The sequence below is a fragment of the Suricata suricatta genome, chromosome 4 (genome assembly GCF_006229205.1).
Source record: "Suricata suricatta isolate VVHF042 chromosome 4, meerkat_22Aug2017_6uvM2_HiC, whole genome shotgun sequence".
Classification (NCBI taxonomy): domain Eukaryota; kingdom Metazoa; phylum Chordata; class Mammalia; order Carnivora; family Herpestidae; genus Suricata; species Suricata suricatta.
The window spans coordinates 127041675-127056527 of record NC_043703.1 but is presented as its reverse complement, the minus strand read 5'-3'; the positions used below and the strand labels follow the sequence as shown (position 1 = coordinate 127056527).

At 42.2% G+C, this 14853-nt stretch overlaps 1 protein-coding gene and 1 long non-coding RNA gene across 3 annotated transcripts in view; one reads left to right on the top strand and one right to left on the bottom strand.

Annotated features, from left to right (window-relative positions):
• LOC115290051 (charged multivesicular body protein 3) overlaps positions 1–12181 on the top strand; it is a 55047-nt gene extending 42866 nt beyond the window's left edge. For both annotated transcript variants that reach the window (XM_029937749.1, XM_029937750.1), the window contains exons 4-6: positions 6609–6730; positions 9870–9984; positions 11557–12181. In XM_029937749.1, coding sequence (XP_029793609.1) covers positions 6609–6730; positions 9870–9984; positions 11557–11699 — 380 coding nt within the window. In that variant the 3' untranslated portion in view covers positions 11700–12181. The remainder of the gene's footprint in view (positions 1–6608; positions 6731–9869; positions 9985–11556) is intronic.
• The window catches only part of LOC115290053, a 21375-nt gene extending 6741 nt beyond the window's left edge, over positions 1–14634 (bottom strand). The window contains exons 1-2 of the long non-coding RNA XR_003907934.1: positions 14352–14634; positions 14039–14147 (exon numbers count right to left, since the gene is read on the bottom strand). This is a non-coding gene — a long non-coding RNA (uncharacterized LOC115290053). The remainder of the gene's footprint in view (positions 1–14038; positions 14148–14351) is intronic.
• Between the last annotated feature and the right edge of the window lie 219 nt (positions 14635–14853).

The following is a 14853-nucleotide window of genomic DNA, read 5'->3' as shown; positions in this document are numbered from 1 at the left end:
AGAGTATTTAGAATGGAGCCTTCGGGCACTCTGACTCATTTAAAGACCAAACAGGGGATGCCTGGCTAGCTTGGTTGAGTGTCCAACTCTTGATTTTGGCTCAGATCATGATCCTAGGGTCAGAGGACAGAGCTCCAAGTTGGGCTCCACATGGAATGTAGAGCCTGCTGGGATTCTCTTACCTTTCCTGTTTTCCATTTTGAAATAATAGCACCTTCCTCATAGAGTAGCTGTGAGGCTTATTTAACTCCTGGCGTGTGGTGGTTGCTCTATATATAGGATCAAAATATGATCACTGTCACCAATTTTGTTGTGTTTCACTTGTTGAGAAATTTCCTTAATGTTATTTTCCATTTCTCCTTTCAAATTCTTTATTTTGGCTATCTTAATTTTACAGAAGAGTTCTCTGGTTTTTTTTTTTAAATCATCGTGTTCTCATTTCATGAACACTTCCTTTTTCTTTTTGAAATGTTCTGGTGTTCTTTGAACTGTTTCTCAGAACTCCTTCTTACCACCTCCTTCTCTCCTATCTCTCCTTTTTTTGAAGAAAGAAAAGGAGAGTGTAGGGATGGTGGGGAGGTTGGATTAAGTGGAGGCGGTGTCAGAACCTTCCCCAGTCTTCTCAGGCAGATAGACTAAGCTACAAAGAGTGAAATGATAATTCTTTAATCTATTTATATGCCCCTACATGTGCCAGATGTATTGCTGGGTGCCCGGGATAAAATAGTCAACATCACAGGCATAGTCATTGCCCTCTAGGTATGGGACAAAAGCAAATAATCAGTTAAATTTAATAAAAATACCTGAAAAACAAATTTAATAATCAAGTAATTGGCATTTCTCTTGCAAACTATGATAAGCACCAGGAGACTGGAAAAGGGAGCCAGAGTGGAGGACGGCTCCTTTCAGAGATTGACAGTACTGAGGGATGACGTGGATGACTCCAGAGTGCCAGGCTCCTAGGAAAGAGCTGAGGCCGAGAGGAACCACGCATTGAAAACACTGAAGGAAGTTCTGGGAAGCTGGGGTGCGGGAGAATGAGGAGGAGGGGTGGCCGGAGAGGCTGACGAAGACAGTTTTTACAGCCATCGGAGAGCAAGGCTTTTTGGAGACAAGCTCAGACTGAGATGGGGGTAGGGATGGCATGGATCAACTGCAGGAGGAGTTCAAAGGAAAAGTATTTTGGGGAGAATCGGAGGCATCTCAGTTGATTAGGGTGCACAGAGGCACAGATGAATTACTTCAGCCCGTGTTCAGCAAACTGTACGTGATTCGGTTTGACAAGAGCACATTAAGTGGGGCAGTAGGAGGTAGAGCTCCGAAGGTAATTGGGAGTCAGTTTTGTAAGTTAAGCAAGGACTTGTCATTCAATTTTGTAGGCAGCAGAGCACCATGCACACTGCAAGCACAGACTGCAGCTGTGGCGAGGGACTGGCACAGCAGGATGCTAGGAGGGGCCCTGAGTGGCCATGGGCAGGGTCTGAGTAGCTTAGTCTAACAGGATGCATGGAAGAGAAGACACTAGGAAGTCCTAATCTGGATCTGGTCTGGCCAAGGTATAAACAAACTGGAAATGCTCTAAGCCCTTGAACCTAAAAAGAATGCAGGGCCATTAAAAGACACTGGAAACCAAGGGAACGGAAGCAGCCCTAACGAGAGAACAGAGATTCTATTTGGGGCTGTCCAGACTGACTCCAGGAGGATCACCCTGCTTCCCTAGCACTTAAGCACCAGGCCGGTGGGAGGAACCGCCAGGGAGGTTATTGAGAAGCTTTATGATAGGATGTTCCTGGCAGATTAAATACAGCAGAGAAGGTAACTGAGGGTGGCACCAAGGACAGAGCAGGAGGGAGGAGTCTATGTTTTGGAATGAGAGAAAACTAGAAATACTGTAATGAGAGTTCCCAAGAGATCAGGTTCTTGCCCTCAATGTCTGTCCCCCTTCGACCCCTAGCCTGTTGTTGCTTTGAAAAACAACCATTTGATGAAGTCACCTTTTTTAAGATCTTCTTCAGCTAAAATGCAGATATCCTTGTGAAGGGTAACATATTAAGCCTTGTCAGCTATTAATACATTATGATTAGATGCTTTCCAAGTGATAGCTTTCTGACAGCAGCTTCTTGCAGAATAAGACAGATGATGAGTATGCTCTAATTGGGGGAGGAAGTTAAGGGAAAGTTTCAAAGATGAGGCAGAAAATGGAATTACCATATGATTCAGAAATTCTGTCTCTGGGTATATACCCAAAATAATTGAAAACAATGACTCAAACATTCATAGTCAAATTATTGGTGATAGGCAAAAGGTAAAAAGGTAACCCAAGTGTCCATTGAAGGATGAATGGATGAACAAAATGTGGTGTGTATACACACACACACACACACACACACACACACACACACACACACACACTGGAATATTATTCAGCTTTAAATTGAAAGAAACGATGGGGTGCCTGGGTGGCTGAATTGGTTGAGTGTGTGATTCTTGATTTTTGCGCAGGTCATGAACTCATGGTTCATGGGATCGAGCACCAAGTCAGACTCTGTGCTGGCAGTGCAGAGCCTCCTTGGGATTCTCTCTCTCCCCCTTGCTCTTCCCCTGCTTGCTGTACTCCCTCTCACTCTCAAACTTAAAAAAAAAAAAAATTGGAAGGAAATGCTGACACTTTGTTATAATGTGGATAAACCTTGAAGGCATTAAGCTAAATGAAATAGGCCTGTCACAAAAGGACAGATAACTCTGCTTCCACTTTCCACTCACATGAAGTGCCTAGAATAGTCAGATCCAGAGAGACAGGAAGTGCACCGGTGGTTGCCAGCAGTTGGAAGAGGGGAAATGAGAAGTTGAGAGTTCCAACAAGTTGTTCCCCGAGTGCCATCCTTCTATGTCTGTAATTGAAAATTTGGGGAGAACTAGTTTCTATTTGTTGAAGTCTCTCCCCTTCCTTTTGCCATAGGAAATTGGTTAATTTTATTTATTTCTATAAAGCAACACTGGAATTTTTGTGGCCAGTACAAGAAAGGAATAGCACATTTCTGATCTAAATATTTCATTATATGTAGAAGGCATTTGAGTCTTTATTAACCACCTCAGTGTTGTTTGCTGTTAAGACACGAATATGTTTAACAATTTTTAAAATCCAGCTTGAATATGATAGTTTTGCTTGTTCTCTTCTAAATGCATTCGTTGGTTTATTCAGCATTTGAGTGTCAGCTGTGTCAGGCACAGTGCAAGGTACTGGGAATAAAATCCTGAGTCCACCTCCAAATAAAAAAAGATATCTTGTCCTCTCTTGGGCAGCACATATTACCAGAATAGTAACTTTAACGAGAAGATTCGATGCTCTGTGCAGAAGGATGATATGCAAATTCCTGAGGCCTACTGTTAAAGAAATCTATCCATCAGGTCTCTACTCTCTAGAGCTGTTAGTGGGGCCCTGCCCTGCATATTGAAGGAGGAGCCTACAGAGGCCTCGCTGCTGGGGGAGTCGGGGGAGAGCCTGGAAGAGCCGCAGGAAGTCCTGGCAGTGGGCTGGGGAGGGACTAGCAGAAAGAGCTATAAGCAGGAAATGTGGCTCATTTCATGATCCCTTCTGTGTGGCTTTGATCCTTCTAATTTTAAATGTCAGGTAGTTTTTATAATGCTAACCTCTTGTTTTCTGTATCATTTTTATCCTTTTTGGAAATTCTTTTTTATTGTGAGATATATATAGCTAAGAATCTTCTGTGCTCTGCCTGTTCATTCCTTCCTCCCCCTAAACCCAAGCAACCATTGATCTTTTTTACTGTCTCCATAGCCTTTTACAAGCTGTCATATAGTTGGAATCATACAAGTCAGCCTTTTAGATTTCTTTCATTTAGTAATATGCATGTATGTAAATTTCCTTTTTTTTTTTTTTTAAGGTTTGTGTGTTTTTGAGAGAGAGAAAGAGAGAGTGTGTGTGAGTGAGTAGGGGAGAGGCAGAGAGAGAGGGAGACACAGAATCCAAAGCAGGCTCCAGGCTTCAAGCTGTTAGCACAGAGCCCCTTGTGGGGCTCACACTCATGAACTGTGAGATCATGACCTGAGCCGAAGTCAGATGCCCAACTGATTGAGCCACCCAGGTGCCCCAATTTCCTTTTTTTTTTTAATGGCTTGAGAGCTCATTTCTTTTTAGTGTTGAATATTCCATTGTATATACCATACTTTATTTATTACTCCATTATTGTTCATTTGCACGCAACATCTTAGTTGCTTCTAAGTTTTGGCAATTATGAAGAAAGCTGTCAATCTACAGGTTTTTGTGTACACATACATTTCAGCTCATTTGGGTAAATACCAAGGAGCACATATATGAGAGTATGTTTAATTTTGTAAGAAACTGCCAAATTATCTTTCAAAGTGGCTGTACCGTTCTGCATTTCCACCAGCAATTGCTATTGCTCCACATCTTCACCAGCATGGAGTGTTGTCAGTGTTTTGAATTTTTGAATATTTTAAATAGATGTGTAGTGGTATCTTCTTGTTTTAGTTTGCAATTTCCTAATGACATGGGATCATCTTTTCATTTGGGGTTTGGATTTTTTTGCCATCTTTTTTGTATCTGTTTGAGGTATCTGTTTAGGTCTTTGCCCGTTTTTAATTGGATTGTTAATTTTCTTACTTAGTTTTAAGAGTTCTTTGCATACTTTGGATAACAGTCCTTTCTCACATTTGTTTTTTGCAAATAAAAACAGCCTATGGCTTATCTTCTCATTCTCTTGTAGAGGTGACTATTTTTAGCTTAAAATAATTTTTATCTCACATCTTCGTTCCTTTATGGAACATAGAAAGTACATTTAATTTAGTCTTTTATTTTTCTCTGTATATTTATCTTGAGTTTCCATTGTAGCATTGGCCTTTTAAAAATCCACTTCACCCATTCTTGACTGGTAATTAAAACGTTTTTTGGGATTAGTTTTATTTCTAAGTTTATTGTTGCTTCCTCTTTTCCCACTACACTCTTCCCTTCCTTCTTCTCTTCTTCTTCTTTTTTAATTTATTTTGAGAGAGGGAGACGCAGGGCTTGAACTCCTAAACCATGAGATCATGACCTGAGCCAAAATCAAGAGTCAGATGCCTAACCAACTGAGCCACCCAGGCACCCCTCTTCTTTCTTTTAACACTCAGAAATTCATACCCTTTTCAAGATACAAATGTTTTAGTATTTAACACCTATCACACCATTTTTATCTGTGTCTCCTATCTTTTTTTAATTCAACTCAAAGTTTACTGAACACATGTCATGTTCAGGCACTCTCTGTGGGAAACTCGGCATGTAAATTAGGATAAAACACGGGCCTGTGTAGACATCAAACTTTATAGGTCAAAATGAACTATATGGAATTAACGTTATTTTTACCATTCTTTCCATCACAATAGTAACTGGATTATTTTAAAACTTATTTGTATCATTATAAAGGCATATATAATTTGTTATTTCAGCCATACAGATTCTTGATATTTCTGCTGTAATCATACTAATCCTAATAGACCAATATTTCACTCTCCCATTCCATTGTTAAGGGAAATGAAGAATTCTCTGCTACTAACCAACTTCCTTACTCCTTTAGAAATGTCACCAAGGTATTTCCCTGGTCACTCTTGTTTCTTTGCCTCTTGTTTTCCTTTAGATGTGAAAGCTGCCTAGAGTCTGACTGCAGACAGGGGTACATTTTTAGTAACTCCTGGCTTAGCCAAGCACTGCAGTGCTCAGAGGTCTCTGCCAGTTTTGTTGGACAGCTCAGAACTTTAAGTGTCATAAAATTGCAAAACAGATTTGGAAGGCTACCACATCTTTGACATGTTAAAGATGTGTGTGTGGCAGGGGGTCGGGGGCAGGGCAAGGGATGATGGATCATTTGCTATTGTCATGATTTCTTATATAGAATATATAGTGTGTAGATGATCAGACTACAGAAAATGTTTCCGTAGCAAGGAACTGTAACCACCATACAGCAACACGTAGACTCACGATATATCTCATCCTAATTTCTCTCCTTTTCCTGAGGACAGTGACAGGGCCGTCAGAGAGCAGCCGCCATCCATGGGCTGGGGGACAGGGAGAACTAGCTGTGTGTAGCCTGAAGTGTTGTATTCTCCAGTGTGGCCTGGCAAGGTCCAGAGCTGTTCCTCCCATGTGACTTGTCCTGGGTGTCACAGTCATTCCTAGCAGGCTTCCTTCCCTAAAGCTCAGATGCACGCCTTCAGGCTGGTGTGTGTGCTCAGAGTTTGTACCTCTTGTAGCCAAAGTATACACAGCTTAGAAAAGTCAGTGTCTTGGTCAACTAGCATAAAAATGTATTCTGTAGGTTCACAGGTAGCTTTGGCAGTCCACCTACTACTGTTCTCTTTTATTAGAATAGCTTATAATTTGACTATCATTCTTTGTTGTTGTTAATTAGGCTTCACACCCAGCATGGAGCCCAGTGTGAGGCTTCAGCTCACTCCCTGAGATCAAGACCTGAGCTGAGATCAAAACTCGGGATGCTGAACCAGCTGAGCTGCCCAGGCGCGCCTGACTGACATTCTTTATTCTGATCTTATGTCACATTCTGTTGAACAGTCCTGTTCCTTTTCCTTTTCAGCGGTTTTGCGAGTGGCCGGTTCCCTGCAGAAGAGCACAGAAGTGATGAAGGCCATGCAAAGCCTTGTGAAGATCCCAGAAATCCAGGCCACCATGAGAGAGCTCTCCAAAGAGATGATGAAGGTGACCTGGGGCCAGCCCTGCATCCTATTCTAAACAGCTAGCAGTCCCTCCCAGCAGAGCAGGGGGCTGAGGCTGGGCGGGAATGGACAGACCACTGTTGCCAGACAGAAATGATGTTGAAGACAGAGGAGCAGCTGTTAGCACTTGTTGAAACTAACTGAATGGAGCAAGGGAGAGGCTGGGTCAGCTCACCAGTGTTACTTAAGAGAAGTGACAGTGTGCCCAGGACTCTAGGGGAGGTGCAGGATTCAGGGAGCTAGGGTTTCCAGGCTCAGCATGAGCAGGGAGACAGAGGAAACTGGAATCTTTCTCAGGGGACTATTAGTGACGCTGGGGAGGGAGGTTGTTCCAGACCAGGAATTGGCAACCTTCTTCTGTAAAGAGCTAGATATACTATCTAGTATAATGTATTTCATATTTTATGGGCCATGCATCTCTGTTGTAACTACTCAGCTCTGCTTTGTAGCATAAAAGCAGTCATAGATAATATGTAAACAAATGAGCATGACTGCATCCAAGTAAAACTACAAAAACAGGCAGTGCACTGGATTTGGCCCACACTCTGTGGAGTTTGCTGTCCCCTGTTTTAGGCCAGAAGAGGAGAGACTGAGAACCAAGTAGAAAGCAGTAAGTTCTTGCCACTCCCAGGATCAGGGCCTGGAAAGGACCTTATTCTGGTGACCTTCAGACAGGGAGGGACAAGGCTCAGGAGAGCACAGTTACTGAGTCCCCTGCCAGCAGTGGTACATCACACGTGCCGTCCTGTAGAGTCCTCCTAGTGACCCTGTAGGGGAGGTATTTCTTACCTCATTTTACACAGGGGGAAATTGAGTCTTCAAGTTGCCAGGTAATTTACCTAAGTGACCTTGGTTGTAAGTGACACATCTGGGCTTGGAGCACAGATGTCTGACCTTATTGCTTGAGCTGCCTCAACAATGGGGATAGGACATATCTTATGCAGGTGTGTTTCACACTTTTGACTTGTGACCTAAGAGCAAACTTTGTATACCTCAGATTCTCGTATATGGACTTGTGCATAGAAATTGCCTTTCTTCTTCCTAGGGAATTTCATTTATGAATTTGAATTATATGCGGAGCTCTAGCGCATGGGAGAGGAGCTGGAGAAAACTGCTGGAACAACAACATATAAAGCTCAGAACGCAGGTCTTTGGAATGAGAAGTCCCTGGGCAGTAGTAGGAAGGAGGGACCAGGGTCAGGAGTGTGTGTCCTGTAAAAGTGGTGTGTGGATCTTTTTTCCCAAGTTGTGACGACTGTCCTTATAGAATGGGATAACAAGGTAATGCTTGGAATGACTTCAGGCCTGGTCATTCTGACTTTTATAGCCACTAGGATTGGAGGGAAAGCCTTTTTAAGAATCTAGGGTCTTTTTCACAAAGGTTTCTGAATACTGAAAATAATACAGATTTGGAGGAAGGCCTGCATGTAGTAGATAAGTTACGGAGTTCACCCCAGGATATCCATCCCCCAAGTACAAACTGAAGCCTGTGGTAGGGGCCCGGCTCATGGGCAGGAACATGATATTAGTCATTCCATTTGTCCCCAGACCGTGGCCTTTGTATGGTACAGAGCAGGCATTTGATGAATGGTTGCTAACTGAATAGGTGAATAAATGAATGAATAACAGCTTCTACCTCCAGGATGTGGAAGGCTGTTAGAGTCAGGATTCCAGGAGGCTCATTTAACTAGTTAACGAGCATGTACTGCACCTCTTTTCAGTAGCCTCCAGTACTGAGATGACATCCATGAATTTGTTTATTTGTTCATTTTGGTTGAGAGGAAAGGATCTGAGAACGGGCAGAATATGGGGATTCTGATTCCTGTTATTAGGAGTCACTTGTATGTTCTGGCAGCACGAAGGCAGGCAGGAGCGAGGCTTGCTTTTCCATCTGATAGCAGCAGCATGGGCAGTGAGAGTCGTGCCCTGCTACGTGCGGGGGACCAGGCCTGAGCCGTTGCAGGTGACCTTCTGCTCCTTGAATCACTGGATTAGGTACAAAGCAAGGGGCTCAGCTGTTGCAGGTGGCAAAGCAGTTAGGATTTTTCTCTATTGGCAGCTTCTCAGAAGCCCTAACCTTTGCTTTCCTTCTACCTCTCAGTCCCTTCCGCCTCTTCTGCCCAGGGGTTCCAGGGGGCCTCTTTCTGGCATAGAAGGATACTGTTCTCACCTTCTGCTTCGAAGCCAAACAAAAACCAGTCAGTAGGGTCCTAGTTGGGAGCAGGGGACAATGCTTGGCAAGGAAGACTGTAGGTCTGGCCTGTGTTGGCGAGTGTTCAAAACAGTTTACTTTTTTTTTTTTAAGTTTTATCTATTTAAGTAATCTGTACACCCAGTGTGGGGCTTGAACTCACAACCCAAAGATTAAGAGTTGCATGCTCTTCTGGCTCCCTGAGAACAGTTTTCTTGTGCCCCATACTGGAGCCCTGCTACCTTGAGGACAAAGGAGGCTGAGTGGCTGGCTTCAGGCTGACAGGCACAGGGCTTCTGGTAGAATCTGAGCATTAGTTACCTTGTTGGGTCCAGAAATGCTGTCTAATCAGTTCTGTCAAGAATGGAGGATGAGGCTCTGGTGAATTGATTGATCCTTGCCAGGCCCCCTGGACTGGCCCTGCACCAGCAGCTGTGACCTGGACGTGCTAAAGTACTCTTCAGGCCTTTTCAGGGTTCTGTGGAGCCCCACTCTGCTCTTGGTACTTGTTATCATAGTGTCCACCAAGACTCCACTCGGTTTTCATACTGTGTTTCAAGTCCGGTGCTCACGGACTCGGCTTGCAGCGTTAGAGTGCATGCTTCCCAAGACAGCTCAGGGCACACTCATTTTCAACAGGTTGTTCCCCAAGTGCAGTCATTACCGTCTAGGTTACTGTATGAGGTTTCATTGATGGAGGCGCCCGTCCAGCCGTGGTGCTGAATCTGGGAAGTTTCCCGGTGGCCGTCGCCTCTCTTCAGAGAGGACAGACAGCATCCTGTTTCTCGTGACTGTCTGTCTGGAGTGTTCACCCTCAAAAGGGTTGTCTGGGCTTATAGACACTAGAGCTCGGGTGGAACTGGACACACAGAAGTTTCTGTGAGGAACATTTTTACCAGTTGAGGGACATGATGTGGTTTGTTGTGTTTAGGCTGGCATCATAGAAGAAATGTTAGAAGATACTTTTGAAAGCATGGATGATCAGGAAGACATGGAAGAAGCAGCAGAAATGGAAATCGACAAAATTCTGTTTGAAATCACAGCAGGTATGGCCCTGAGACCCTTTTACTTTTTCCCCTCCTTTTTATGGTCATTCTTCTTGCATTCACTAAATTATCTAGAAGCTTTTTCTGTAGGACTCTAAATCCAATGCAGTGACTCTTTATGTGAGTTAGTTATATAGATATTGTGCTTATTTCTCAAGATCTTTTAAAAATGCAAAGATTTTCTTAAATTCCTAAAGTTTTCAAAATGATGAGAAACATTTTTCTCACAACACTGATGTTGGGAGCTTAAATTGCTATATACTTCCTTGAAGGCAATTTGGCAGTGGCTGTCAAAAGCCTTGGACCTAACAGATTGATTTCTGGGAGTTTATTTTATTTTATTATTATTTTTTTAATGGGTATTTATTTTTGAGAGAGAGAGAGAGAGAGAGAGAGAGAGAGCACAAGCTGGGGAGGAACAGAGAGAGGGAGACACAGAATCAGAAGCAGGCTCTGAGCTATCAGCACAGAGCCCAACGCAAGGTTCGAACTCACAAACTGTGAGATTATGACTTTAGCCGAAGTTGGACACTTAACCTACTGAGCCACCCAGGTGTCCCTCTTGGGAGTTTATTTTAAACTAGCAATTAAGTATGTGCTGAAAGATTTAACTCAAGGATGTTTGTAGTAGCATTATCATATTGAAAAGTTTGAACTAACCTAAATACCTAATAATAATAGAATATTGGTTGAATTATATGTTTTAATGGAGTACTTTATAGCTGTGATAATGTGGAAATACATTCATTGACATGGAAAGACATTCACAATATAATGTGTGAAAAAAGCCTTATTGAGATACATACTCATGTATAAAAAACATGTCCGTAAGAAAAGACTGGAAAGAGGATAAACAAAAATAGTCATCTCTGAAAGATGGTTAATGAGGTTTTAAACTTTATTTTTACTTCTGGAGTTTGGGTTTTATGATTAATTAAAAAAATTGGTGAGATTTAATTTTTATCTATTTTTAAATTATTTATTTATTCATTTTTAAATTGTTGGGGGGCACCTCGGTGGCTCAGTCGGTTAAGCGTCTGATTTTTGACCCTGGTCATGATCGCATGGTCTGTGCATTTGAGCCCCGTGTTGGGCTCTGTGCTGCCAGCTCAGAGCCTGGAGCTTGCTTTGGATTCTGTGTCTCCCTCTCTCTCTGCTCCTACCCCATTCATGCTCTGTCTCTCAAAAATAAACAAAAAAATTTTTTAAAAAATTAAAATTGTTGGGAAAGACTGGTTCCTCCAGGAGGACCTTTTGTGAAAATTTAAAAACAATTTAGTTTTATTGAGGGACATGTAACAGACACTTAAGTATTCAATAGTGTCAGGGAATGTAGAACAAGAGTGTCAGAACCAAATTTCCTAAAACCTGGATCCTCCGTTTTGACTACCTTGGTATCATTACAAGTTGGTGTTTGCACATTTGTCCCAGTGAGCAAGACCGCACACAAGCAGCTTGTTCTGTTGCCCCTTTTCTATTTCTTGTTTGGCTCTTCAGGTATGAAAGGCAGAGAGGATGAGGGACCACTTCTGTAAAATGAGAATTTGTTCATTTTTTGCTGTTTCTTTTCAGGGGCCTTGGGCAAAGCACCTAGTAAAGTGACGGATGCCCTTCCAGAGCCTGAACCTTCAGGAGCGATGGCTGCATCAGAGGATGAGGAGGAAGAAGAGGCCCTGGAGGCCATGCAGTCCCGTTTGGCCACACTCCGAAGCTAATGGCTGCCTAGCTGGGCCCTCGGGCTCATTCATGGCCCACCAACCCGCAGTGGGCACACTCCTCTGAAGCAGTCACCATGTTATGTATCTCTTGCACTACACCTCTGAATGAGGCACTTTTTTTCTGAGAAGGTTCTCTGCTACTATCTCTTCACTTTGCAGAGGTTTTGGGATCCCAACAGGATTATCCTTCAGAGGTGGGGTTATAAATGCATCATTTCATGCATATAAATAGAAGTATCTTTTGGCGGTGGGGGGGAGGGCAAAGGAATCTGTCTTCTTACGATGCATCCTTTTCAGGAGTATAAACAGGTATCTTCTGTACAGAAGGGCAAAGGAATCTGTCTTCTCCCAAAGCACTTCTGAGGATAGAGTTGGCCTGAATGTTGAGGACTCTCCATTTTTTTTTTTTTTTTGGTCTCTAAAACACTATATAAAATGAATTTTAATAAATTTCTGCTTTAACACTTGGTCTCATTGTAGATTGTCATGTGCAGTGAAATTTTCAAGGTATTTGCGATCTAAAATTATATGTTGGCCTTGGAGAAAGAGGAGGTGGCCTCGCGAGTCACGTAGGGCTCGGAAGCTCAGCAGAAGAGGCTTCTGCTCCGCGGATGCTGTTCCCCTGCTTTCCCAGATGTGGCGTGGGAGCCACGCTTCTGCTTTGTCAGCTGTTTCGCCAGAAGGATCCTCAGGAATGGTGACTCCTTGTCCTGTTGGCTGGATGGCCGTATTATGTCCTGACAGGGGTGCATATGTAGTTTGCCTTCCTTTCCTTCCAGTGCACGCTGGACCCAGAGCAGACAGCTGTGAGATTAGGACGCTCTCTCTCACTGTCCAGCTGCTTTTCTCTGCTGCTTTTCTCTGCTGCTGCTGATTGTTCTTCAACTCATTTGGGGTAAATTCCAAGGAACCCAATTGCTGGATCGCTGGTAAGACCACATCTGGTTTTGTAAGAAACCGCCAAACTGTCTTCCGGAGTTGGCTGTACCATTTTGCATTCCCACCAACCATGACTGAGAGTTCCTATTGCTCCACGTCCTCGCCACTAGTTGATGTTGTCAGTGTTTTGGATTTTGACCATTCTGACAGGTATGTAGTATTATCTCACTGTTGTTTTAATTTGCAATTCCCTAGTGATTTATGATGTTAAACATTTTCCCAAGTGCTTTTTTGCCATCTGTGTATTTTTGGGTGAGGTGTTTGTTTAGGTCTTTTGCCCATTTTCAGTTGGGTTGTTATTGAGTTTGAAGAGTTCTTTGCATAACAGTCCTTTCTCAGGTATGTCCTTTATAGATATTTTCTCCCAGTCTAAGGCTGGCCGCCTTCACAATGTCTTTCACAGAGTGGTTTTCAGTTTTAATGAAGTCCAACTTTCTAATGATTTCTTTCATGATCATGCCTTTGATGTTAGATTTTAAGTCATGATCATATCCATGGTCACCTAGATTTTCTTTTATGTTTTCTTCTAGGAATTTTGTTTTACATTTAAGTTCTGATTCATTTTTATTTAATTTTTGTAAAGTGTAAGATCTGTGTCTAGACTTATTTTTTCACATGTTGATGTCCAGTTTTAGCATGATTTGCTGAAAAGACAACTCTGCTGCATTGTATTGTCCTTCTTTTTCAAAGATCAGTTGACCATTTTTATGTGGGCCTGTTTCAGGTGCTCAGTTCTGTTTCACTGGTATTATTCTGACGTATTTGCCTTTTCATTTGCTAATTACCACACTGTCTTAATTGCTGTACTTTTATAGTAAGTCTTGAAGTAGATAATAGCATCTGTCTTTCAGCTTTGTTCTTCATTACTGTGTTGGCTATTCTGGGTCTTTTGCCTCTGCATATAAACTTTAGAATTCATTTGTCAATATCCACAAACTAACTTGCTGTGATTTTGATTGGGATTACTTTGAATCTATAAATCAACTTGAGAAGAACTGACATTGACAGAATATATTTTCATGATTGCATTTTTCTGGCTAGTTTACTCACAGAATAATAATAGAATTAAGGAATGCTCAGAATCCCTGAGCATTTTTGTCTTATAATCAAAGTTTATCCAGGTGGATAGGTGGACAGAGTAATTACAACCACTCTTCCAGCCATTCAAATAAAATGATCTAAATGTAGGGTTGGTTTGTTTTCATTGTTTGAAGAGGTCCCCTTTTCCCCATTCCTGTTTTCAGGTTAAGGAAAGATCATTGTTGTCTTATTATCATGTTATATAGTCCCATTTTCCCTCAGTATTCTTTTGGGTGTCATTGAAACAAGGAGAGCCAATTACTGCCCTGGCTCTGTAAGGGTCCATGGTCTGGGAGGGGAAATGATGGTGTAAATACCTGCAATAGAAGTTTTCCTCTTTCCTCAGGCTGTCAGCTGAGGTCCAGCACTAGCAGCACCAGCTCCCATTCTCTCCACCCAAACTGTAGACTGAATCTACTTGATGCACTAAAACAAACAAACAAAATGTCAAGAGTAGCATCACACACCACTAATCCATTTGTTTTGTTTTGTTTGGAAATCTAGCTCATTCTAAGAACCACCATCCAGCTTGTGATCACCCAACATTTTACTCTAGACGGGTTGTAAGCTTATTTTCTCTGTCCCTCCCCACTACCCCAGGTTGCCTGTCATGGCTTCCTGAGCACTTACCACTCGTACGGCCCACATGACCCGAGGCCTCCTTGTCGTGTATTTCCTCAGCTGTCTCAGAAATCCTGTAGAGAAGGGGTTATGACTCATTTGTTCCTAAATAGTACTAGTGCTACTTTTCTCTGTACCTATTCTTGACACCCAACACCTAGTTGAAGAACTATGACCACTTTTCTTGTCCTACCATAGTGACACAGCTACTCTTCAGATGCAAATCTCTATTATCAGTAAGAAAGGCTTTTAAGCAAAATGGGAAAATTTTGGTTCAGATAAACAAAAAGCAGGATATTTTACAACTTTTCAGAGCCTTTCCTATACTTTCCCCAAATTTATTTGACCAACAGTTTTCTTTTGATAAAGGAATCAACATTTCCTTACCACTGAAATCTTTTCAGAAATGCAGGTGCAAACCATAGTATGGAAAAATATCTTTTTTTAAGCTAAGGAATTTCTCTTCTACATGTAATTAAGTTTTTAAAAATGTAGAGTGACATCAAAAAAA